The sequence below is a fragment of the Plectropomus leopardus genome, chromosome 16, assembly GCF_008729295.1.
Source record: "Plectropomus leopardus isolate mb chromosome 16, YSFRI_Pleo_2.0, whole genome shotgun sequence".
In the NCBI taxonomy this organism is placed as follows: domain Eukaryota; kingdom Metazoa; phylum Chordata; class Actinopteri; order Perciformes; family Serranidae; genus Plectropomus; species Plectropomus leopardus.
Window position 1 is genome coordinate 25,938,789 of NC_056478.1, and position 26,292 is coordinate 25,965,080.

At 40.9% G+C, this 26,292-nt stretch overlaps 2 protein-coding genes across 2 annotated transcripts in view; one reads left to right on the plus strand and one right to left on the minus strand.

Annotated features, from left to right (window-relative positions):
* Positions 1–1,392: 1,392 nt before the first annotated feature.
* Positions 1,393–6,496, minus strand: fbxo16 (F-box protein 16). The gene is made up of 8 exons (XM_042503969.1): positions 6,401–6,496; positions 5,167–5,202; positions 4,739–4,945; positions 4,456–4,620; positions 4,101–4,357; positions 3,045–3,159; positions 2,372–2,624; positions 1,393–1,457 (listed from the first exon to the last, which is right to left on the minus strand). The coding sequence occupies exons 1-8, from the start codon at positions 6,494–6,496 to the stop codon at positions 1,393–1,395; spliced, it is 1,194 nt and encodes a 397-aa protein (XP_042359903.1).
* A 2,350-nt stretch (positions 6,497–8,846) lies between these two features.
* fzd3a (frizzled class receptor 3a) overlaps positions 8,847–26,292 on the plus strand; it is a 32,044-nt gene continuing 14,598 nt past the window's right edge. The window contains exons 1-5 of the mRNA XM_042503459.1: positions 8,847–8,934; positions 10,083–10,650; positions 24,678–24,874; positions 25,357–25,819; positions 25,918–26,217. Of these exons, the coding sequence (XP_042359393.1) occupies positions 10,450–10,650; positions 24,678–24,874; positions 25,357–25,819; positions 25,918–26,217 (1,161 nt within the window). The 5' untranslated portion in view covers positions 8,847–8,934; positions 10,083–10,449. The remainder of the gene's footprint in view (positions 8,935–10,082; positions 10,651–24,677; positions 24,875–25,356; positions 25,820–25,917; positions 26,218–26,292) is intronic.

Consider the following 26,292-nt stretch of genomic DNA (forward strand, 5'->3'; position numbering starts at 1 on the left):
GTATTAATGACATTCTGGTTCATTCTGTACCGTTACAACCTTGATAATCCTAATTACTGTTCATTTTCTCAGTGTGTACGTACGTTCTCAAACTAACTTGCAGTCGAGGTCGGACAATCTCATTATCAAGTGATTTACGTTGTATGTTGCTTTAAGCTACATTATTAATTTTTACTGTGATCTCTGAAGGCCGATAGTTAAGATAAAGTGTATATGAAAGGATGCAACTAATAAATAACTCAGATCAGTTATGAAGACGCATTTTATTTCTGTTGTAAAAACTTCTACTTTTTTCCAGAGGAGCAGATTTCAATGTTCCCATCTAAATAACAACTTAATAACATCACACCACCATCATCACCCATTTCCAACATGGAAATGTCTGTGGCTTATCATGGAGCACAACATTGCCTTTAAAGACTTAAATAAGCTGACAAATATCTCAACCTGTGAAAACCTGTAAAGACGGTATTTTCTATTTCATCCACTATTTTTTTTTTTATCAATGTGATCTCACGCGAGAGCCATATATATATATATATATATATATATATATAGATAGATATATATATCGTAATCTAAACACACCCTCGCCCTTTGATTAACACGTTAACAGTCAGTTAATAACATTAAATTAACACATCATTTAGCTCTGTTGTTTATTTTTTGATGCTCTTGTATTTAGTAATATATACGTGTGTGTGAGCCATACTTTGAATGCAATGTTTTTTATGCAATGAGTGAAAACTGTACACGGACGAGACTCGGAGCGAGGTGTACGCATGATATTGATATTTCATATCTGACTGAAGTGGTTCTCAAAGAAACCACGTGGTGATTGATGTACACGACGCTTCCCTCTTTGCCCAAGTGTTGCTACTGTGTGTTTGAATGCAAGACGTTGTTTTGAATACTGAGAGAAAAATCAGTTTGTTTGTCTTAAACTGACAGTTATTGTTTAATATTTTTGGAGTTCGGACTCACTGTTTATATAAGTTGCTTTGGCTTTGTATTGCATACTGAATGGGATGTTTGGATTGGATAATAAAGGTGGTACATTTCTTATACAGATCATGTTTTCTTTGGTTTTCTGATTAATTTTTTTTAGTGCTAGCTCAAAATATATAATATTAACTAAGATTAATAATCAGAAACTATTTAATGTTATACATCTGTGTATTTATTCCAAAATGTAGTTTCCCTCTAAATAGACAAAGTTATGTTTATAGTTCATGTTCCTGACTTTTTCTGGTAAATTTCTGCTTTTGGACGTTGGAAACCATATGCACGTCAGGGTTATGTATTAATTACACCTTCTGAAGCTGTAGCTCTGAATCTCGAGCTCGAGGTGAAGCTGTAGGTGTAGCGTCTTCCTGAAGTGGGTGATGAGCTTCACTCCATGACACGTGTGTGTGAGGGCGGCACAGTCCAGGGCTGAACCTCAAACAGCGGTGTACCTGAGATTGACAGAAACATTCACTTCATTAATGATGTTTCCACTTTAGGTAAAAATTGCTTAACAAACCCATTATAATGCGGGGAAGTATTTAACATTTGATTGGCTCCAAAAGTGCTGATAGTTCACAGCGGCTGCTGTGACATTTTGGTAGTCTGATGCAGATGGTTCCCTCTTGTTTTTGTGCTGTAGTGACACACATGCTGTAAATTTAAAGGATCAATTCACCCAAATTGCAGAAATTCACTGTAAACAGTTTTTAGTGAGACTGTTCAGAAGAAAATTGTCTATTTTTGAAAATTTAACTGGAACTGTTGATTTTGATACTTTTTTTTTGAAACTGAAAAACAAATTTCCTACTACAGAAACTGAGGAACTGCATGAATTAATTAGTGAATAAAGATACTGTATATCCAGCCCTGTAGGTCGATGTAACTTAAATCAGTTCAGACAGTAACACAGGGGGGTGTATATATAATTTTGGAGTAAAATAAAGTTATGTCACTTTTTCATTTTATATAAAAATACACTGACAAAAATAGAAAATCCTTTCTCTCACCACTGACAGTTCAGCCAAATGAAGATACATCAGTGGAAAAATACTATTAAAACTATCTTTTTAGGCGATACGAAAACTTTCATTTCACATCTTTTTGTGCTATAGCTTACATTTTCTATCGCTTTGTTTTAATTAAAAAAAACAGAAACTAAATTGCTTAGAGTCAATTATTTAGCTCCACTTAGTAGTTAGTAACAAGCAATAAAACATCTGTAATAGGGTCACAAACTGAGCACAGTCTGCGACTTTCTTGCAGAATCAGTCATTTTAAAGCTAATATTTGTCCTGAAGATGTTTCTTGCTGTGTGGTTACATCATGTTGAGCCCAGAGGAGTGGAGCAGCTGTGATTGCTTACTGGGAACGCTCCGGTGTGAACGCTGGGACGCCCTGAGCGCCTCCGCGCTCAACCGGGGCACCGCCGACCTCACCGGGCCCGGACGGATCCCAGCATTCCACCGGGGCAGCCGCAGCATGCTCTTGGCGGTTTCCTTGGTGACGGGGTGTTCGTGACTGCGAGATGCCCAAGAAGGTCGAGATTGGGCCTGGTGATGGTGATGAGGAGGAGAAGGAGGAGGATTTTGGGTTCTGCAGTTGGAGCTGAGGAACATCTAAAGCAGCAGAAAGACAAAAGATAGAACTGAGGTTACACTGAAAATGAAAATTCAACATGGTTGCAGGTGTATTATGTTGGATTCCACATTATTTCCTGTATCCAGGCAAAAATAATTAAGTATGTTGATTTCACCAAACCCGGAATATTAAATGCCACAGTGTCCTCTATCTCACCCTCTTCTCCCCCCTCCTCAAACCCCATCATCAGCATAATTTGGCGCCCCCCCCCCGTCAACTCCCTCCCTGAGCAGCTCATCATTAACATGCTTTCTCTGTGTAAACGCTGCTCCATAATGCATGACGCCTGCTGGTTACACAGTCTCCAGAGGGTCCTCCACGTTTATCCCCCCCCTTTGATTCAGACAAGGAGGTCACAGTCACAGTGGGGTTATGATGATGAATGGAGCGTGCTTTACCAGCGATTTGGCTTTGCGTAGTTTGTAATGTGCTTCAGACAGTGTTTTCTTGCTCCCGTCGTCGTCTGGCTTCGGTGTGTTGCTGCGGCAGGTGGAGGCTCTGCTCCTCACTTGTCTGCAGAGAGATGGAGGTCAACACCTCAGTGGATGTGCAGAGCTTTGCAAAAAAATTTAGACAGATCAGTTATATATTTATTATCTGCTGACAGGGAGGGTCACAGAGCAAAATGTGGAATGGAATAATTCACCATAATATTCCACATTTGTACTTTTGCTTATTATTTGCACAAGTTTCCTCTATAGTCTAGAGAAAGACATGGGTGGATTATGAGATAATGGACTGCTGGACAGACCAAAACCACTTCTACATAGGAGCAAGACACACAGACTTTATGGTTATTAAGTATCTTTTTGTTGTTGTTTTGAGTCTATTTGTTATCAGTATTTATTTCTTTGCGGTTTTTTCTGTCTTTGTAGTCATTTTGTTTCTCTGTGTAGTTGTTTACATCTCTTTGACGTTTTTTTGTCTCTTTGTTGTTGGTTTGTTTCTCTTTGTAGTCATTTTGTGTCTCAGTGTAGTTTTTGTTTATCTCTATTTGTAGTCATTTTGTGTGTTTTGTAGTTGTTTGCATATCTTTTTAGTCATTTTGAGTCTCTTTGTAGTTGTTTACTTGTATTTGTAGTCATTTTTAGTCTCTTTGTAGTTGTTTATCTCTTTATAGGCATTTTGTGTCAGAGAGCCCCTTTTTATAAAAACACAACACAGACACCAAAACTGTTTCTTAATTTCTGCATGTCTTTTTCTCTAAGACTCACATATTGGATGGAGGTTGTGGACTGTGCTGAGAACATATTTGGGATATATAGTGGGAACATTCTCGAGGTCCAATTGTTGAACACAGTAAAGTTCAACAATTGGCTTTTTTTCTGCTTAATATGGCGAACTTATATTTTCCTTAAATGTTACTCCCAGTTAAAAAAAAGTGTTTAATTGGAACAATTATAATTGCCCTCATGAAAGCTGTTCATCCCCCCTCATGTCCCCTGCTGTCTTACACTTGTTCACTGGGATCCAGGTTGTCCAAGTAGTTAAAGCGTAAGGTGTCTTTCGGATGTCTGTCAGAGTCTCTCCATGGTGGCGGAGCAGTCAGCTGTTTCTCATTTTTTAATCTTGTCTTAGAGATGCTTCCAGGAACCTGGGTGCTGGACGCTGGACGCTCCTCACCAATGAGGCCCACTTCTGATGGATCTTCATGTCCTCTGCTGACGGCTGATACATGAGGAACCACAAACTTCTGCTGGGATGAAGCAGCCTGCAGGTGGACAATGGACTTTTTAAATACATTTTTAATGCATTTTAATGTAGTTAGCCTAAAATATTTGTTTATTTTGCATGAAAGTGTGTCCTGACCTGCAGCGAGGAGAGTCGCAGCTCCTGCACAGTCTGGATGTAGTGTCTTTTCCACACGCCCTGCTCCAGAGGCGTAGGGGAGAAGTTGATGCACCAGTCGAGCCTCACACACTTTGGCATCCACAGCTGGTCCAGTTCCACGATGCTCCTCCAGTGCCAGCTCACCTGCCCGCAGACGATAAAACCACCCAGAGTGAGTGATTTACAAGCCAAAATTCTCAGCTGGATCAGTATTAACTGAGTCCTCCATGTCAACATCCATACATGTATGTATCTATGGTACCTGTGCACATCGACAGAGGCTGCGAGGGTCCAGGAAGGAGAAGAGATAGAGGCAGAGGGCTCGGGGCAGCAGACAGGTGAAGTCTGCAGCCTGCAGGGGGAGCTGTCTGCTCACACTACGGTTCAGAAACATCAGCTGCTCCAGTGAACAGCTCAGCACAAAGTCCTGCAGCACCGCCTTCCTCTGGCTGTCAGACCACCTGTCAAACTGACAAAGACATGAAAGAGCAGAACAGAAATCCTCCACATGGACTCTTTCAGCTGAATGGGGCCGGGTGGAAAATGGACTCCACGTAGCACAAAGCGTGGTTTCTAACCACTAGCAGAGATTTATTTGTGTCAGCCGGAGCTCACACTGAGCTCAGTGCACAGCAAAGAACCATCAGTGCATTTAGTGTATCTCTATTCGTCATTATCATTTTAACTTACCCACTTTGCAAGAAGGTTTCGCCTCTCTTCAAACACCTGAGAGAACAGAGTAAAAAAAGTGTTGGTAATCACATCAAGCTACGTTGTGAGGAATAAAAATGTTTGATGGTGTGTATCAGGTGGGATATTTTAAATAACAAACAAAGGCGACTAATGAATCAAAGTCCTGTGTCATCATAAGTGGGCCAAGACTGATATTCTGGGTCCTGCTCTTTACTTTTTAAAAGCCAGGGAAACATGCCTGGGTGGAAAAAAAGAAGAAAAACACTTGGGAAAAACAATATTTCTAATTATCGTGATTAAGTGTTTAGAATTACGTTATTATGGCCCCTCTTGGTACCTACCTTAACTACATCATTTTATGAAAAAAAGAAAAAGAAAAACCAGCTCCACTTTGACCTCGGAGCCCACTCTCAGACGAGGCGAACCAGGCAAATGTTTTTGGTCCCAACAAAAAAAAAACCTCATATTAGCAAAATTTCCATTTACAATTAAAAAACCCTCTTAAACCTCCTATGAAGGCACTATACAGTGCACCGCCACTGCCCAAAAAAACCCTTAAGGAAGGCCCCTGGAAGAGAAGCCCCCCTTTACACTGCCTGTTCAATGAAGATTGCTGCAATATAAGCTGCTGCAGTGGTGTTGTGTCACACCAGCGGCTGATGCTGTTGTGTTAAACGTCACGCCGTCACGCCGTGATGCCGTGTGCAAAATCACACACTGGAGGAGCGTGATGCCGCTGTTTTTTGGTTCTGGTACAAGAATGCACAGGCAGCTATAAAGGCTTTATAGCACAATTTCTGTGTAAAAAGGGCTAGAGAGTGAGAACGAGAGCGAGCGTTTGTGACAGTGACGCTGCCTTGGTGGACTCCTTTACCAGGGGCCCCCCAGAGTCTACAATCGCCACTGCTCGACCTGCTACGACAATCGAATAATATCATAGGCTATATGATAATATATCACTCACAGCAGGGGACAGTTTACTGCAGAAAGAGTACTTTTACATTTTGATACTTTAAGTCCATTTTTAATCATCCTGTTGTACTTTTGCATTAGCATCAGCAGTCAGATTTTCATTGCAGGACTCTTACTTGTGTGGAGTTTTTGTTTTTTGTTACTGCTATGTTATTGCTACTTTTACTTAAATCCCCACCAAAATAAAAACTGTATTCTGACTGTTATTGACTTGTTTGTGTCTTATAGTTCTGTTTCACAGCAGATGAGTTGGTCTGACCTTGCTGTTGGACTGCGGGTGGTTCAGAGGAGTCCAGGCGCTCAGTTTGGTCTGCATCTTAGCACCACTTGCAGATGTCCTCAGTGCAAGTGGCATCTCTAAGTAGTAGCTGCGTAAAGGTGATGTATTAAAATACACAAATGAATCTAAAACTGACATTTTTGCTACTATTTTCATTAAACATTTGTGTGTGTGTGTGTACAGCATCTCACTTACAGCCTCTGCCATGAGCACTTTAAAGGCTTATGTTTAGCCTTCTTAAATATGAAGTTACATAACACACCAGCTTTTATCCCACTTGAAATGGATTAAGTCCCATAAAGAATTCAAGACAATAATAATAATCAGAAAACAGAAATCATTCTCTCTAAATTCCCCACCTTTGTTATTATGTTACCGTTATTATGTAATTAACAAAGCACTTTGGAAAAACTAACGACAGCTCCAAAGTTAAAATGACAAAAATCCAACCTTACACACACACACACACACACACACACACACACACACACACACACACACACACACACACACACACACACACACTGTTGTGCTATAGTTATTAGCATTACAGCTCAGACCTATACAACACACTCCGCTTGTATTTCACTCACCATTAGCTCTCCTCTGCTGACAGAAGAGGGAAAAAAATCTAAACACACTCTCTGTCTACGTGCATACTCCTGCTGCCCTTTGTGTCCGTACACTCAACTCTTCTTCTTCCCAATTCCCTGTGCACAGTTTACTAGTTTCCATAGTAACAGTGAGTGTACTCTCCTTACATGGGCTGGCTGTCACAGCATGTCACACACAGAGGGGGTGCCGCAAAGCAAACCACAGTGGAGTGTGTGCGGTGTTCAGGCGACACTGGCTCTAATGATGACAAATAGTGGTGCAGAAGGCCTGACTCTGCAACTTCTAAAAAGACCATCTGCCTCTCATACACTGAAACTGCAAATTATACGCCTCACAGCTTGTAGCCTTTATTTCAAAAAATGTTTCGACGATAGTTTCAAACTTGAAAAAAATGGCCATTCATATGCTTTGCCTACATGTAGCTGTAGATGTCGGCTAAATTTGGATTTTTACATTTTTTTAAAATTCTGAAAATATATAATTTTGTAAAGCACAGTTGATAACATAAAAAGCTAAATTGCCTGGACATTTGAAATGAATGCCATCTACATGCACAGACCTTGTAATTCATAAATTATATTTTATGATAGAAAATATTAAATACATGTGGCATGCAATCTATGTAAACAAATTTCAGTTACTTGTACTATTATTATCATTATTATTAACAGTAGCCAAGTAATAGGCCAGTAGAAGTAGAGTAGTAGTAGTAATAGTAGTAGTAGTAGTAGTGGTAGTAGTAGTAGCAGACCCTAGTAGTAGTAGGCCTAAAGCCTAATAATAATATATCCACGTGCTTTTCTTAATAAATTGACTCGGGGGAATAATTTAGGCGTTGTTTTTTCTGTTTTTTTTCTTTGCAATAATGCGCCTGTTGTATCCGTATTGTAAACCGCTGCTACAGGCCAACTGATGAAACATTCTGGGCCTATTTTGTTAAAATACTCCGTCCCACCAGTATGAGAAGTTTTTCATTGAAAAGCAGAAAGCCTGCTCGTCCTCGGATGGGCGGTCGCGCGCAACGAACACAGAAAACCTGCTGTGAAGAAAGAGCTCGCGAGAGCTGCGTCAAGTTAAACAGACTGAGCCAGGACCGGAAACAAGCCGGTGGACCTTCAAAGTAATCATGTATAATTTGCCATGGCAAAAAGAAGAAAAAAAGAGGCCTAAACAGTCTACCACTTAAACACAAGCTTCCCTTTCAAAATGTGAGGTATCAGTGTAAAGGTTGGGTAGTCATGCGGGAAAATACTGCCTGCAAATGATGTTTTTAAGGTAACTACACAATTTTGTAAAACCAGTAGATAGTTTAATCCATTTCAGTGCATTATATCTACATTTTAGCTTATCATATGCTATTTTGTATCATTTTACTCTGAAACAATAACAACCAGCCTACAGCTGACTAGTGCATGTAATGGAGTAAAACGTTTAATTTTTACCTTTGAGATTTAGTGGAGTAGCACAGATGAAAATACTCAAGTAAAGTACTAAAGTACTAAATCTAATAAGTTATTTCACAACCGCACTGGAATTCAAATTCAAATTGTTGGCTATATTCTATTTATCAATCACAAACATTTATGATCAAAAGGTAAAATAAAAATAAAACAAAGATACTAAATCATTACACGTTTAATTTACTGACACAAAAATGTTTCACGTGTTTGGTGTTGGTGTTGGCTTTTATTGTTAAAGTTTTGACCGGAAGCTGTTTTCAGAATCTCGCGAGTTTGACGCCGGGCAGAGGGGGACGGCAGGGGGAGGCGGACAGAGGAGGAGGACAGGAGGAGACGCGAGGAGGCTGCTACTGGTGGAGGGACACTCACTCATTGTTACCAACTCGAGGAGCGGCGGAGACCCCGTTTATGCACGTGAATTTTCGGGACAACATTCAGGTAAAGTTGCGTTTATTTGAACCAGTTTAGCTTCACATTTATAACCGGAGCTTCTCTCATCAACAGCCTCTGCAAACGGAGCCGCCCGGCTCGTGCGGTGATTACAGCACCGGTGCGCGAGCCACATATGGCACGGTTACTATCATTTAGGATGAACTAACCGTCATCTTTTGTCTCCGCTGTGCTGCTTGACATTTTGTTTTATTCAACCATTTTTCGGACTCAGTTACAGCAGGCAGGGACAAACACACAGCCGGGACGAGCCTCCCGGTTCCGTTAGTAACACACTTAAATTTATGAGCAGCAATTCATTTATGAATTTCCTGCTAGCAGCTACATAGGAGGAGCCCGTCAAAACTGACGCACAGGTAGGCTACAGACGCACTAATGTGGCATTTAAATTAATTACCCGTTAAAAGGCAACTGGGTTTGTTTGACATTTGGGTTAATTAGACGAAAATGTGTCAGAAAGTTTTTAATTTTTTTGCGTGACTGTGAATGTAAAGGTATTGGGTTGTTATGGGTGTGTACTGTCATGTAAATGAAGTAACTTCCGTTATGGAAAAAAAAAAAAAAACCCTAAACAAACTAAAATAATTAATGTTTGGGAACTGTAGCGTCAATCTACTAAGTAAGAGCACAACACTGATATTACACCGATATAAGAAATAATAACGTATCCATCGATTATGATAAGTAACTTTAATAAACTAACACAAAAAGCTGTAAACACCCATATGAATGGGTAAATGTAATACTCATGATTTCGATATTTGTCCTGTATGTGATTTTTCTGCTGTCATTCTTAGTTTCTTTATTAATTCTGTTGATGTTTTTTATTATTAGTGTTATGTATGTAATTGTTTTGCTGTTATTCTTAGTCACTATGATATATCGATGTTAATTTTTACTGTTAATGTATTTTTTACAGTTTTATGTCATTATTATTATTATTATTGTTTTGTTCTTATAGTTAAAAAAAATCTATTATGTTATCACTCAACTATGCAAACCACCCACCACAGTGAAATGCAATCATAACCCTCTTGAAACAGTCATTTGTGTGCTTTTCAGTCACAGTCCATTATTTTTCCCTTATAACCTTATAACAAATATATGTTTAAAAATTTTGTATAATTATTTTCCAGACTGCAGGCTGAACATCATCTCCATCTGTGGTTGTCATCGCTGTATTCTTCCAAGCATCATTGCTGTCCTTGGAGGCAGGAGAGGGCGGTCACAGCGCAGCATCTTAAAGGACCACAGCATCTTCCAGGCTATGTGACACACTGCTGCCGACCAGATTCCCTACAGTGATGGATGCAGTCAGCTTTAACCATGGCCGTGCTGGACTCCCGACCACCAGCTCTGTGAGCTGAAGAAGAGGAAGAGGCGCTCTTTAAACCTTGTGATATCATCTTCCTGGTGAAGAGCCAGATGCTAACAGGGCTCATCTCCTCATCTTAGCCAGCCGTCCTCCTGGATCTGTTTTCTCCCCTACTGCAAAAACCGGTCATGGATCTCCTGTGGGTGCTGTCGGTGTCCATGTTGACAGTGTGCGTTGCCATCCCCATGGATGCAGCAGCGGGGAGCCACAGTCTGTTCACCTGTGAGCCCATAACCCTGCGCATGTGCCAGGGGCTGCCTTACAACTCCACCTACATGCCCAACATACTGAACCATTACGACCAGCAAACTGCCGCCCTCGCCATGGAGGTACAGTACACCGCTGACATGTGAAAGATGTAACAAGCTTTGTGTTTTAAAGCTCCAGGGTTAGTCACAAAGGGGAGGGAGAGTACAGATATTTGCTGATATTATGTGCTGATAAGACTGAGATTTGTCTGCCTTCCACGGAAAATATGGCATCACTGCTTTCTCGCTGTTGTCAGGCAGAAACCCTTACAGAAACGTATTTACCATACAACCATTTAGACCATAGCGAGACTCGCTGAGACGTAGCTGCCACACCTACTCAATGGAGGGGGAAAACCTGGGTTGTATTCAGCTTTTTAACATACTAACATTGTTAAAATCAACTGAATTAAGAATTGTAGGAAATTAAATGTCTTTGCAACACAAAGCAATGGGGTAGAGGTGAAAAACACAAGTACAAATAGCTGCCACTATTTTTTTTTCATATCAATTTGTCTATTTTGAATTAAGGACACAAGTTGGTTATTGTCTACATCAAATGGGCTTTTACCTGATCAAATTAATTTTTTTAGATTGCAGGACGTCATATTTTTAGAAACATAATTTTGTATTTAAGTGGTTTACGGTAAAAGGCAGAGAGGATGGTCATGTTCCATTGTCTTGAAATGAATCCACAACATATAATGTGTCTTGTTCAGAAGTCTTAGTCATTCATAACCCCCCTCCCCAAATACTGACCTTTTGGAGGCAACAAGGTTTATATGGAAAAATTGCATATTACATCTTTATTTTTTAAGATGTGACCTTTTCTCTTTGTTCTCTGTTTCCATTTACATCTTTCCCGTAGCTGTCTTTCAGCAAGAATTTTATTTTGTTCCGTATATTTTTTATTTCATTTGCACACATAAAACAGCATAAAATCCAGATTTAAAAAAAGGAAATGTGTAATGAGAAGGCAATGTGCTGTTCCTAATAACAAAAAGATTTTTTTTTTAAAAGGACCAAACTCACATAATTTAGAAAAATACAACAAAAGCAAAATGACGCATAATTCATGAAGAAGCACACAACATGAGCAGAAAAACTAACTAGTGAGAGGAAAGCAATCCAGTAAATGTAAAACATATATCTATGCAAGTACTGGCCATTCCTTTTCTTTGTGAAAGGGAAGGTGAAGATGATCTAGTTTTATATGAATTCATTTCCCGCGCTTTTTCTAGAGCTGAAACAATGAGCCATTCAGTTTTCAAGCAAAAATGCCAAATATTTGATGGTTCCAGCTTCTAAAATCTGGACAGTTTTTCAGAGGTTTTTGACATTTCATAGACTAAATTATTAACTGATGATGAGCCTTAAATTGTGCATAACTAATGGATATCTAATGGAAGTTCAAATTTCAGCTAGTTTATTGATCTCTGTTTCCTTTCATTTTAATTGATTTTTTTGGTAAAGCTATGGATTTGAGACACAAAGAATTAAGAGTCAGTACTTTATGGCCATATCATGATGACTGATTTAATTTACCACAGTGCGCTCTCCTAAACAAAGACAAAGAAAGACTGAATCAGTACAACCACTCGCTCAGAAAACACAAAAGGTACTGACCTTTAGAAAATGGGTTTACACCTGAACAAAGAAATTATCTTATCTAATTTTTAAAAAAATAATAACTTTGATTTTGGTGGAAAGCTGAACTAATTTCCAAGTCCTTTCTGTTTCTTAAAAAGTGGTTTAAAATATTTTTTTTCAAAAGTGCTTTTCTGAAAAATCTATTCTTCGTCATCGTTAATCCCACAAAAAATGTAATGTATCTTCTGGAGATTGCAAAGTGCCATGTGAAAAATGCATACCTTCAATTCTATTTTCTCTCGTTTTTTTTCTCTCCATATTCCTCATACTTTGCTCCTGTCTCTTACCTTTTTTGAGCATTTTCCTTTGCTTCTTCATCTTTCTCAGTCTGTGGTGACTGGCTATATGACAATATATGAGTTTATTGCGGATCTTGCTAAAAAAAACAGAAAATAATAGTTTCTTAACAAAATGTAAGTTAAAGTGATGTTTTAGGGCCATTTTATAAGTTTTAGGTATATTTTGATGATAATCTGAGTAATATTGTAAATCATATTTTTTTTGGCAAGGCACATCGTGACATGAAATTTACCACATCGTGCCCTGCCTAGTTGTGACTAGGCCTGGGTGTTGTTAAAAAATTTACAATAGCAGTACCAATATTAGTTGGAGGTTGGAATTGAACCTGCGGCTGCTGGGGTTGAGGACGCAGCATTTGTATATAAGGCACCTGCTCTACCAACTGAGCTACTGGACACCAAAATATCAGCACTCTTAAATGATTCTGATACCAGTCGAATACTTCATTTGACACTTTTAATTCTTCTTTAGTTCTTTTTCATTTGATACCTATCGTATGAACAGAAGCATTCAACTGCATATAATGCAACTGTGTAATGTATACTTTTTAATCTTTTGATGGCATCTCTGCACGCTGAATTGCAAACTCCGTCAAATGCACCATGCTTCGGGCTCGCCTTTTGGAGCAGGCCCCCCTTATGTACAGGGGCCGTGGTCTTGCCGTGCTGGTCGCGGGTATGATTCTTGTCCTGCCCCTTTGCTGCATGTCGTCCCCTTTCTCTCCCCCTTTCACACTTAAAGCTGTCCTCAAATTAAAGCAAAAAGGCCCAAAATTTATTCAAAAAAACATACCACAGACTGTATGGGTTGTAGTTGCTGGGGTTGTGGGCCAATGGCATGTCGCATTAGATCAAAAATGCTTGAGGTGGCTTTGGCTCAGAGGTAGAGCAGGTTGCTCTCTAATCAGAAGGTCAAGGGTTCAATTCCCAACTCCCCCAGTCAACATGTCACAGTATCTTTACGCAAGATGCTGAACACCAAAATGCTCCTGAGTCTGTGTCATTGGAGTTTGTATGCATATGAATGGTCACTGAGTAGCAGAAATCTCCTGATGCAGTAGTCCTGGTCACCAGTGTGTGGAAAACAAGAGCCAAGCACAGGAACAGTCTCTGTGATTTGGAACCTTTTGGGTTTCCGTACTTTTCGTGTGTGAAAGTATGGGTTAATGTGACAGTAATGTGAAAGTGCTTTGAGTTGTCAAAAAGACCAGAAAAGTACTATACAAGCACTGTCCATTTACCACTTCAGTGACTGGCCGAGCAAACTATACAAATAGTTATTTTTTTCTAGATCTGAGTGTAAAAATGATTAAATGCAGGTATCATTTCACTGGAAAGGTTTCGGAGATACTTGGTACTGGGTTATTTTGGTCAATACCTTAAAGGTGTGTAGTACTGATACCCAGGCCTATTTGTGACTTGTTGTAACCATACAGAAGTAAAGTGAAGCACAGCTGCAGACGCACTAGCATGCATTTTCAGAGGGTAGACAGCATCCCTGTTCTGTCTGCATGTGCTGTATGTATTGTCAGGTCAGGAGAGGGTGTTGATATATAATTAGTCTTCCTCACATGATGATAAGTGGTTAAGTGTGTCTGCTGCACTGCCTACCCCATGGACATCAGTAGCCTAGATAGTTGTCACCATGGCTAACTGTGTATGTGCAGAGAGTGGGTAATATCAAAGTGCTAGCCTACTTTAATTTGGCTCCTCTCGCTCCAGGGACTGGGAGTGTATTACCAAAACATTAAGCAGAAAATTAAGTTTTAATACTTGTCCCCGGGGGGGTGGGCACAAAAAACAGTGCATTATTAAATTGTCCTAAAAGGGTTTTTCTGCCCACACGTCTGGCATGTTGACAGACAGAGCGATTTACCACAACATGTAGGGACTTTTCACATCAAAGCCACTTTACATAACAGGTTTTTTTTAGCAGTTAGTTAACTTAGTCTGGGAGTGAAGTTACCAAACTGCTCCCTGTTTCAGTGTGGTTCAGATGAAGGATTAAAGCTTCTAGTGTTTAGTCCATGTTTTATTGTTTCTGCCCCCTTTAGATTATCTATAGATTTACCAACAGCCACAGCATCTGACTGTTGTGGCTGTGTTATCCTCTTTGATACGAGGAGTTAGGCATTTACACACAATCATGGAGCAGATGTATCACCTCGTTAACTTAATCCCATCCTTTACATACGCTGATCCCTCCAGAAACTCAATCTATCCAGCAATTACTGGCCAAACTGCCCCAAAACATTCGACTGGATGCTCTGTTGGCTAAAATATCTGCTTAACTGTGTGTGTGTGTGTGTATCAGCCCCGCCATCTATATTTATCTCCGTTTACTCATTCTCAGAATCATGTTCCCTCTATCACTTTTACCCTTTGACACCCGCCCCGCCCTGCCTGGCACAGCGATGAAGTCTGTGTGTGTGGAGCCCTGCTGACCATCTGTGCCTGCTCCACTTTGCTCTGCTCAGCATAGACTCGTTGAGTGTGAGAGAGATGAAGAGATGGAGGGCGGGAGGAGTAGTGTGTGCCACGAAAATCCCGCGTTATGTAACCTCTGAGCATGCCCTGGCCGACTGTTGGAGCACACAGCATCGCATCACATCAGAGTTTTACTCACATGTGGGAAAGATGCAAACGCTTCTGCCTCGCCTATCTGCTCATTCTCTGTGTCCTCATTTGTCATTGCCGAAATATTCCGTTCGGTTTAGTCACTCTGCCATGTTTTTATGGATTCTTTCCAGAAAAAACGTGTTGAATTTTAATGTGTAAATCCGATGGATGTGGTGGTTTTGGTAGAATTATTTTCTCGTTGTGGAGCTGTTATTAACCCAGTGCTGTCGTTTTGAGGCCAGGTTAGCTTTTTACACCGAATCTCTGTGTGTGGGTTGCCGTGAACAGAGAGAGGCACTTCTGGTTGAGATGGTGTTCACTTTGATTGGTCATGGATCCACAATTAAGTCTCTTTTAGTGCTCAGAAATGCTCATTGGGTTCGGAAAACACACGGAAACCCAATAGGTTCCAAATCACAGAGACTGTGCCTCTGTTTGGCTCTTGTTTTCCAGATAACTCGCCCTAGATCCAGTTCATGGGAGAATTCAAAGCCTATAAGATGTTGAGGGCAGCCAAATGAGAATTGACAGTTGATTTTAAAGGGAATTAGGTCCGCTGAATAGCCATGATAATGATGATGAATGGCTCGCACCGTGGAGAAACTGGGAGTTGGACGAGAACCAACGCCTGCCGTTCTTGCCGTTTTTGTCTAAACCCCCTGAAGTGGTGTCTTTCTGAATTTCTTTTTTCTGGTCGCGCTTTTCAAGGTCCTTTCAAGGTTTTCGTTTCTTTGGGGAAAAGTAAAGCACAATTTATCATGAGATCGTTATAGACTTTCTTGTTGCCTTTGTTTTGTGACATTCACTGTTAGTATTTTTTAAATCTAGAGATGATCACTTTGCGGGTGTCTACTGTGGTGACGCAGGATTGTTTAGTGGATGAGAAATGAGCTGCTGACCTGATTTACACAGAGATGGAAGTTGAGTTTTTTTACTTTATTGCACAGATTCAAATTTTATGGCTGTCTGAGCAGGAAACGACACAAACAAGGTGATCTCTAAAAAAAAACAGGATTTTCAGTTTCAGTGTTCATCCTCGCTCAGTCAGTCATCATCGCTGACCGCTGAATGACCTCGCAGCTGAAGTGGGACAGCGGCCTAGGGGCTGGGAATGGGCTATTTCTGTGCCACAATGATACTGTGCCACACTCACATGAGATAAGTGAGAGCGTGACGGATTTGATTGGCATATAAAAAAGAAATAAAGAAACGGGCTAAATTCCCCTTCTTTAGGGTTAGATAAAAACTCTAGTTACAGGATGAATGTAAAGCAGCGTGGGTTCATCACAGTAAAGCTACTGTAGTATGAACTGTCTTTTGGTCCAGTGTGATATCGGGACAGCTCCTTTAATGGATGTATGGATATGTCCTCCGCTATTGTACTTGCATGATCTATAAGAATTCTTCTTGGTGTAAAGTTGAGGCAAATTGTGATGATACCATTATAAACCGTCTCTTCTTTTTGTCATTTGAGAAGTGGCATTTCTAAGAATTACTTGCGGTGATGTTCAAATCGCTGTTCATTAAAGGTTGCCGCTTTGTGTCCACAGATAATAGTTTGGTTTCTGCAAACCTAACTATTAATACAGATTACTGGATTTACGTATCCTGCTACAAAATACTGAAAGAAATACTAAATCTTTATTACTTACTTTATTGTACAGCTAGCAAGAATTTTTTACCAAGTGTAGAAAATGTTTGCTGAGCTTTGAACCAAAGCGTACCATTACACATATCTGCCATCTGGCAAACATTTGCCCGCATAAAAAGGGAAGAAATATCTATTTTTTTCTCATTTGGTTTTATTTTCAGTTATTTAGCAAGATAAAGAAATTATGCTATCAGAAGGAAGAGAGTAGGGGTGATGGTAAAGACGATTTTAGAGGTTAGAAACATGTCTGTCATGGTAAAAGTAGTGAGAAGACATATTGCTTTGAATGTTTCTTTAAGGCCAGATGGGACAAGCGAGGGTCAGGGTCATCAGAAGATGTTAATTAAATTAGATCGATAAGAGGGGTGTGTTTACATGAAGCCAAAGCCAAGCCAATAAATCTGAAAGATTAAAAAAAAAAAAGGTGACTTGTCATGATGGAAATTCAGTGAAAATAATAAATAATAACACAACTAATTTCCCTGACAATCAAAGTTTAGATTTAGACTGGTTGACTTAGTGAAATAGTGCAAAATCACTCAGACAACAGTCAAAATAGAGCACAGTTTAATCTTTAAGTTTAAACATTATTTCTAAAAAAATATTGTATTGTAAATAGTAGGAGCCATTTGAAATCGGTAATCACATTTCTCAGCAGCCAAATCGTATTTTAAATGCAACCGAAATGTGTTGCCCTGCACATTATCCTACAAAACAACAAAAACTTACTTCATATGTGTCACCAAATACAATCAATTGAAAACAATATAATTCAGGAAAATAAATGTTGAAGAATTGTACCTGATTATTAAAATGGCATTTTCATTTAGGAAATGCTATCGCATATCAAACAATAATGCTATGATTACATACAAAAAGGTCAGTCATCAATGTATAAATTGATATGTAATTTAAATTTGTACATTCATAACATTGTAATGATTTTAATAATAAGATTGACTGACTAGTATTTCTGGTGCTGACTAGTGAAGGTAGCAACACATAATTGACAAGTCAGCTAACTGCGTCCATCCCTAACTCTCACGTCATATTTTGTTAAATTACAGAGGATGACCAGGTTGTAAGCACAAGGCAAAAGTACCATCATTGGTATGAATATACTGAAACTGAAAAACGACCCATTGGTCATCGTGATTTCAGGTTTCCATGGTTGGTGTGGCGTTGTATTTTGTTTGAAGTAGGTGCGGTGAAACAAAGACTAATCAATGGTGTGTTTTTTATCTGCCCAGTCCCACTTCCACTCATTTCCTCCTCTTTTCAGGTCGTTAAATCGGCCTCTTGTCTCAGGTTTACGACGCATTCAGATAAACTGTGTCATGTTACAGCTGCTGTGTAGAATAACCCAGATACTCCACCCATGCTGTGTGAATGGATTTGTAAAGAAGAGGTGAGCTGACTATGTGTGTGTGTGTGTGTGTGTGTGTGTGTGTGTGTGTGAAAGAGTTTCAGTAAAATGCTGATCAAGCTCTCTGATGGCTGCAAGTCTGTTAAAACGTGCTGCAGTGAACTAAAAAGTGCACAATTTAACATGCTTTTTGTGTGAGCTAGTGAAGATGTATCCCAGCTAAGCACACATACACACTCACACACACACGCTCACACAGACACAACATGGTCTGATAAATCCTACCCAGCGTGACCCGGACTATAAAGGAGCCTCTTGTTTTATTTAATGTCCAACACCGTGTTTATTGGCAGTGGACTGAAAGAGAAGCACATCCAGAGAGCAAGTCGCTGGTCCACAACAACCTTTCTGTGTGTGTGTGTGTGTGTGTGTGTGTGTACAAGGATGTTAAACACTGTCAGAGCACAAGGTTTTCAAACATTTCTTAGCAGTGAATGACACGGCTGACTCGGTCAACCCATCCCTTCTCTCCCCCTTTCTCTCTCTCTCCCTCTCTCTCTCTCTCTTCGCCATTCTCTCAGCCCCCCTCCCTCCTCACCCGTCTCTTTTGTCCTCCCCCTCCCCCTGCGCAGGGCTCACCCGTTGCCCAGGAAACAGTCCCAATTGTGCCGTTAACAAAGGGAGCAGAGGCTTTCTTGCCTCCCGGGAGGTGGTCCCCTCCGCCCCGCACCCTGACCTCCTCGAACCCTGCTCTCCTCCCTCTTCTTCCTCCCTCTCCTCCTCCTCCTCCTCCCTGGTGATGCATCACTCGTCGCCATGGCACTGAGCTTGGAAATTTGGAGAATTGGAATGGCAGCAGAGGAGAAAGGAGGATAAAGGGGGGAGAGAAAATGCAGGAGGGAACGAGACTGAAGGAGGGAGGAGAGGGGGGATGATGGGAAGAGAGGTGACTGGGAGGTATTTATAAAAGAGCAAATCAACACAGACCAGTTGGCCACGGTGGGCTTCTTTGTCAGCAATTCATCAGTCACAGCATCTTAGCAGCAGACTGAGCCTTCATTAAAAACTAATTACTTTAGCATTAGGAAGGTACATACAGCCACCCTTGGTTGACTTCATTGGACTGGGCCATATTAATATTTAATATCAGGACAGTCTTGATCTGATTCAAAACATGCTGCATAATCTCTGAAATGTATGGAGGTGAAACTGAGGTCAAGGCTGTTTTTCTTGGTTCTTAGAAGGCTGACAGTTTGGAGATTAGAGGTTTCTGCCTTATAAAAATATGCAAACATATGCAAAGTCTGATGTTAAGTAAACAAATGCATGTTCACCACGTTTCACTGCATAGTAATGTAAAGATCATTCAAAGTAATATAGTAACATAATCCAGACTGGTAACGCTGTTCTTAATCCTGTTAAACATTTAAAAAGTAAGATGGCACAAGAAATAAAATGGCATGTGTTGATGGATTATGAGGTTAGTTATTGCTGAATTTATTTTCCATCAAGATAAATTTGACAATTTATTGTGTCTTCTTTATAATCGAAACAAACCTTTTTGATCAAAGTGTCATGTCGTTTAATAAGACAACTTTGTGTTGCAAGAAAACAGCACTCTGTTAGAAAGGTCCTCTGTTTCAGTGTCTTCATCCCAGGACTCATGTTCAGCAGGTCAGGGTCTGACTTGAGCCTTTATTGTACTTTTTAGTGCATCAGTTTTTAGGAAATCACAGGAAGTTGTCTATTAATCGGAGGATTGCTGATCCCAGGCGCTTCCAGTCCGCATGTCAAAGTGTCCTTGTGCAAGATACTAAACTCCAAATTTCTCCCTGTGGAACGGTGTGTGAGTGTGTGTGAATGTTTAACTGATGAGCAGGTGGCACCTTTTGTGTGAATGGGCGTATCTGGCATGTGTTGTGAAAAAAAAGTGGTCAAAGGACTAGAGAGGCCATTTAAAAGTGCATCAGTCAAGTGCCCTGCACACCTTCCCTCTTGGCTTATTTTAACAAATTATTGCAATGCAAATTTTAGATAATATAGCAGAGCACTATTTTATTTAAGAAATTGAATTTTAGAATAGAAATATTTGTCCGTTATGTTTAAAATAATACAGTTTTATGTAGTTAGAGTTAATGTGGACAGGTGCACCACAAAACAAATGAACTACATAAACCCCTCAGTGGATGGTTTGTTGACCTTCATTGAAGCCCCAGAATCCTCTGCTTCTCCTACTGACAGATTTGACTGTGTGTGAGCTCGCTATTTCCAGAGTGGCATATTATTCCACATTTTCAGAGATCAAAAATCCCCTAACAAACTCTCATGAATACGTAATGACTGTAGCAGCGGGATTGAAGCTGAAATTACATTAGCATACCACCCCCCTAGGCCTGCACCATCCGACAGCGTAGTGTATTACACGCTTGATTCTCCGTACACGGCCGACTCTGGGGTGGAAAGTGCCACGACAAACCCCTGGCCATTCAGTGTACCAGTGGTTCACCAGCTGTTTACAGTGTGGCCATTAACATCAAATCCCCATGGAGAGTGTGGAGGCTCCTCAGGGCCTCAAGATGCTGCCGTGTTTGGGCTGGTGACTGTGTGGGTAAAGCTGTGACCAGCCATATGTCCCATCCAACACCAGCTCAGCGCATGATGGTCTGAGTGGAATAAAATGGCCGAATGGAGATGCTGAAGAGATGGAGGAGGGGTAAGAATAGTAGGAGAAGGATGGATGATGGAGAGGTATAAAAATAGAAAAAAGGGAAGCATGATGAATAGGAAGAGAAGCCGATTTTTTTTTCTCCATAGTAGATCATCACGCCTCATAGCCTATATATTTATTCAGCTGTTTCCCATGGCATCTCTGTTTGTAGTACAGTACACTGTAGTACATTGTGTTCTATGGAGCATATCGGTAGCCTGCGGGAATCAAACCGGAGTGGAGATGCGAGCTCACTTTAGCTGCATTAGATCATGTTTGAGTGGATAACCAACGCTGACAGGGCACCACTGATGAAGTAATAGATGTCACAGGGCCGCACACTGGCAACAAAAAAAGTAGGGAGTCACAGGCAGAGTAATGGGTACAGTAAGATTTTCTGCTTTTATGCATTATTTCTCCAGGGACTGCCTAGTAACAGACACTCCTTTCTAGCTGTTACTGTGACCCTGCTGTGCCTCTCTGTCACTGTAATGTAATATTCTAAATATTCATTTAAAGAGTCAAAATCATGAATTGTATCTTCATGAGATTTCTGACAAGCCCCTTTAATGCTTTTATAACAGCAGTGAAAGCACCATTCCAATACAGTGAAATTCTCTTAAAAGTCTTAAAATGGGTTGGGGTTAACAGGGAAAACTATAAGCTCATTTTGTAAAATTGTTAGAAATCTGATGAGAAAAATAATACTCAAATGTTAGTGTGTTTGCAGGATGGGTTGCACAGTGTGATTGACGGTGTGTACACCTGCTTTAAGAGGCCTGTTTAAGGGTGGATCACTCTCATAGCAGATGAGTTAATGCTTCAAAGTCAACTCTGACTCATGGCATGCTATAAGTGCTTGTGTCATTGTGTCCTCGTACAGTGGTGCTCAATGAAACGTGATGACTCGATTTGTGCAGAAATTTCACGATCGACTGGTTGATTGATGTCAGTTATGACAGCCGTGTAAGTCACCTAAATTGATCCACTGCATTTTAGAGTGCCTCTGAATACTCTGCCGAGTTAAGACCCACATCATAGGCTGAATATTAGTGCCTGCCATCATCCATCCATCCCTGATCCCTCACAGTGGAAGTGACTAACCAGTCTGATTACCTCAGTGCCCACGTCTGTCTCATGATTGCTTCCTGTGCCCTCCAGAGCAGCTCAGTGTCGTCTTGCTAGAGAGGTGATATGATGAACAAGGGGATGACAATAGCTGCATGGATGTGGCTGCTTTGTGTTTTAAGGGCCAAGCCTAACACCCATTATAATCCTTTTTACTTAAAGACATCCCGTGTGGGTGGCAGGCAAACATGATGTCAGAATAAGGATATGTGCCGATGATGTTGTCGACTTATGGTGGGAACACAATACGATAGTCTGTTCAAAACTGATTGCAGTCAAGGTGGCAAAAAAATTGACGGATCAGAGGAAAAATCACTGTTTTCTCTACAAAGACTTATTGCTACAGTCTGAACTAAAAAAAAAAATGTTTCTAGGACAGCAAGATTAAGACATTTTTCATATCCAAGGCTGTGTACTGTGTAAAAAGTATTACATGCAGGATTAAAGCCAACAAACTGCGTTTTTCTATCCAAAATCCAATCTTGAGATTTTTTGGTATGTGGCTCTGATGTGTTTTTTTATGCTTATATCTGGGTCAGTAACAGACAAAGAATCACAGATCTGTGTAAAATGATATGTTTTTGTATAAACTTTTCAATGTCATAGTCAACCCCAGCTGCTCCTCAGACTCCATCAGTGTGGCAGCTTTTGAATATGACAGATAATAAAAAATATGTCTCTTAAAATCTCATAAAAAATATACAGAGAGCTAAATTTTGTTTTATTTGCTCGGTCTTTATATATTACCAACACACTTTCTTCAACAAACATAAGTTAACAGTAGAGCATGTGCATGTCCCTCTCTCCATTCAGTGTTCACTGAAGAGGCAGAGCAAAATGTTTAACTTGTTTAAACCACAGTGACACGTCCTCTTTAATATCCACCCCTCAAACAAACAGAGACAAATTGCCCCCTGCTCGTCTCCTGCTCACCCCTCCCTTCCCCCTCCCTGTCCCTGTCTGTCATACAGACCTCTGTCTTTAAATTTTGGGGGAGGGCTGGTAGCATGTGTCTGACAACGGACTTGGGTGTGGCTGGAGGCCTTTCTGTAACACAGCAACACAGACGTATAGGCAAATTCATGCATACAGAAACATGTAACCATGCACTCATGGACTCATGGATTTGTAGGTACGCTCTCCCACTCACTCACTCACTCACATACACACACATACACACACTCTCCGCTAGGCATTTGCATATTAACAACATGCCCCACAGATGCTTCCTGTGCTCACACCGCCTCTTGGCTCAGTTGATGTGTGAGAGCATTATTGTGCTAGTACGTGGGTGTGTTAGCATGTAAATAATATACTTCCGTTGGTACTTTGGCTGATGTGTGTGTGAGTGTCCGCACGTTACCGCAGTGTGTCAGTCAGTCACAGCGTGGTCCTCCATGTAACACAAAGGCCCTGTCAGCAGCAGTCTTGTGTGTGTGTGTGTGTGTGTGTGTGTGTGTGTGAATGGTGGGGGTTGCCCAGCTTGTTGTGCTCCTCCTATCTGAAGGTTGGAGGGAAAGAAGAGAGGAGATGCAGGAAGGGGGAGCCTAATATCATGAGGGGTGGAGGGGATTATTAGGAAAGAGGCCAGAGTTGTTTTTATGGACTCATCTCCAGAAACTGTCGGAGACATGCTCCAATGATCCCTTTGTTCTGCTCTTGTGAAGTTGGAGTAAAAACTCTGGCTTGTTATTTTTATGCCTCCATGCCAGAGACAGCTGTGACTGGGGTCATTATGTTTTCGGGTTGTCTTCTCCGTCTGTCCCTTTCTAGCGAACAGGATATGCCAGGAATAGGGATCGGTATCGTTTGGGCTTTTTCAGAAACCAATGCTCACCATTAAATACACGCTCTCTCTGTCTCCCTTTTTCGACTGCACACACACTACGCCCATAATTTGAGAATGAAGCGCCAAAATCTGTGTTGTTATCCGTTGCAGTAGGCACCGGTGCTATAGGATCCCAAGCGTACTCACAAACACCTTAAAGGAATTTCTTCAAATTTGGCGCAAACGTCTACTTGGACTCTCATAAGAATTTTGGGGTCAAAGGTCAAGGACACTGTGCCCATGTTTCTGTTTTACTCTGGTGAAAGCAATATTTCAGTGTCACCTGGAGGACATTTTTTCAAAGTTGGCACAAACGTTCACTTGGACTTAAGCATGAAATGATTAGAATTTGGTGGTCAAAGATCACTGTCACCTCACAAAACAGAATTCATACGACAGAATTTAACTTAATTTTCTGATAGGGTAAAATGATGAAGTGATGACATTTTATATCCAAAAGGTCTGCTTCACTGTGACATCATTACATTCTGTAAAAGCACTTTTCTGGCAACATCATAACTGAGGAACAGAAGAGCATTTGGTCGCGTACAGAACTGGTGACACTAATGTTGAGTGCCCGCCTTTAATGTGTGCTGATTGTATAGAGCTTCTGTGTGCTGGGTTGAAGATGTGTGCGAAGCATCCATATTTCACCAGAAAATTACACTTAGTACCTTTTATTAAATCTCTTCACAGTCTGCATGACATATATTATGACATGGATGTAAACTGCAACTTGACTGGTTCTAGTTCATAATCAGCTTAAAATGAAAGAGTAGTATTTTGCATCTGTTTCTTTTGCCTCTTATTTTGCTCTGTGTGTCGTATACACATTTAATATTCTCTCTCTGTATTCACAGCCGTTCCATCCCATGGTGAACCTACAGTGCTCTCCAGACCTCAGGATGTTCCTGTGTGCGCTCTACGCCCCGGTGTGTACCGAGTACGGGCGGATGACTCTGCCTTGTCGCCGCCTCTGTCTGCAGGCCAAAAGCGACTGCTACAAACTGATGGACATGTTTGGTGTCAGCTGGCCGCAGGAGATGGACTGCAACAGGTTGGCACAACAGCAATAATTCTTTTCCCCTGGATTTATTATGACCCTGCAGCATCAGTAATTTAAGCAGATTTTCTTTCTTCTTTTTTTTTTTTTAGAGGAGTAATGCAGCAGCAGACCATGTCAGATTTATTTGAATGACCCCAGAAATTAAGAGGCTGAGAGGAACACCATGTTTTTGTGAATGTAAAAAAAATAAAGCACAGTTTCTTTCCTTTTAACCAACCTCAGGCACCCAGTTGACGTTATACACACTTAAACACACTCCAACTTAATAATGAAAAATTGACTGGCATAGAACAACAGATATGGAATAAAATATATATATATATATATATATATATATATATATATGTATGTATAATATTAATGTATAATATATATAAAAATTTAGAATAAATTAAACATTTACAATACTTAGAACTTTTTGCATTGCATTTATCATCTTAAATTACGCTATCATCTTTGCTCTCTCCTCCCAGGTTCCCAGACTGTGACGAGCCCTACCCCCGTCCTGTAGACCTCATGTCCAGCTCCGACACAACTGAATCCCCCATTTCTGTCCAGCGAGACTACGGCTTCTGGTGTCCAAGAGAACTCAAAATTGACCCGGAGCTCGGCTACTCCTTCATGGGCGTCCGCGACTGCTCTCCTCCCTGTCCTAACATGTACTTCACACGTGAGGAGCTGACGTTTGCCCGTTACTTCATTGGCGTGGTGTCCATCGTCTGTCTGTCGGCCACCCTCTTCACCTTCCTGACTTTCCTGATCGACGTGTCGCGCTTCCGCTACCCAGAGCGTCCAATTATATTTTATGCTGTGTGCTACATGATGGTGTCCCTGGTTTTCTTCCTGGGGTTTCTGCTTGAGGACAAAGTGTCCTGTAACGCAGCGAGTCCTGGGAGGTTTAGGGCTTCAACGGTGACTCAAGGCTCTCATAACAAGGTGAGAAAATCTTTCCTTTACTTTGTGTTTTTTGCTGTTTTTCTACTGCACAGATATTGGAATTGATCCTCCATTTGTCTATTCTGTCTCTGTCCCAGGCCTGCACCCTTCTCTTCATGGTGCTGTATTTCTTCACCATGGCTGGTAGTGTCTGGTGGGTCATTCTGACCATCACCTGGTTCCTGGCTGCTGTCCCCAAGTGGGGCAGTGAGGCAATAGAGAAGAAGGCTCTCCTCTTCCACGCCTGTGCCTGGGGCATCCCTGGTGTCCTCACAGTTACCCTGCTCGCCATGAACAAGATCGAGGGAGACAGTGTCAGCGGCGTTTGCTTCGTAGGGCTGTACAACTTGACGGCCCTGCGCTGGTTCCTGCTGGCCCCACTGGGACTGGACGTAGTGGTGAGGAAGAGAATTACAGAACAAGAGATACTGTAAAAACATTCAGTGGTATCAATTTTACAAGCAGGTATTTTG

Coding starts and splice junctions, on each gene's coding strand:
- fbxo16 (XM_042503969.1), bottom strand. CDS start 6,496: ATGCCACTTGCACTGAGGACATCTGCAAGTGGTGCTAAGATGCAGACC. Junction 4,358..4,455: donor TGCGACTCTCCTCGCTGCAG/GTCAGGACACAC, acceptor GTCCACCTGCAG/GCTGCTTCATCCCAGCAGAA. Junction 3,160..4,100: donor CTGGATCCCAGTGAACAAGT/GTAAGACAGCAG, acceptor ATCTCTCTGCAG/ACAAGTGAGGAGCAGAGCCT.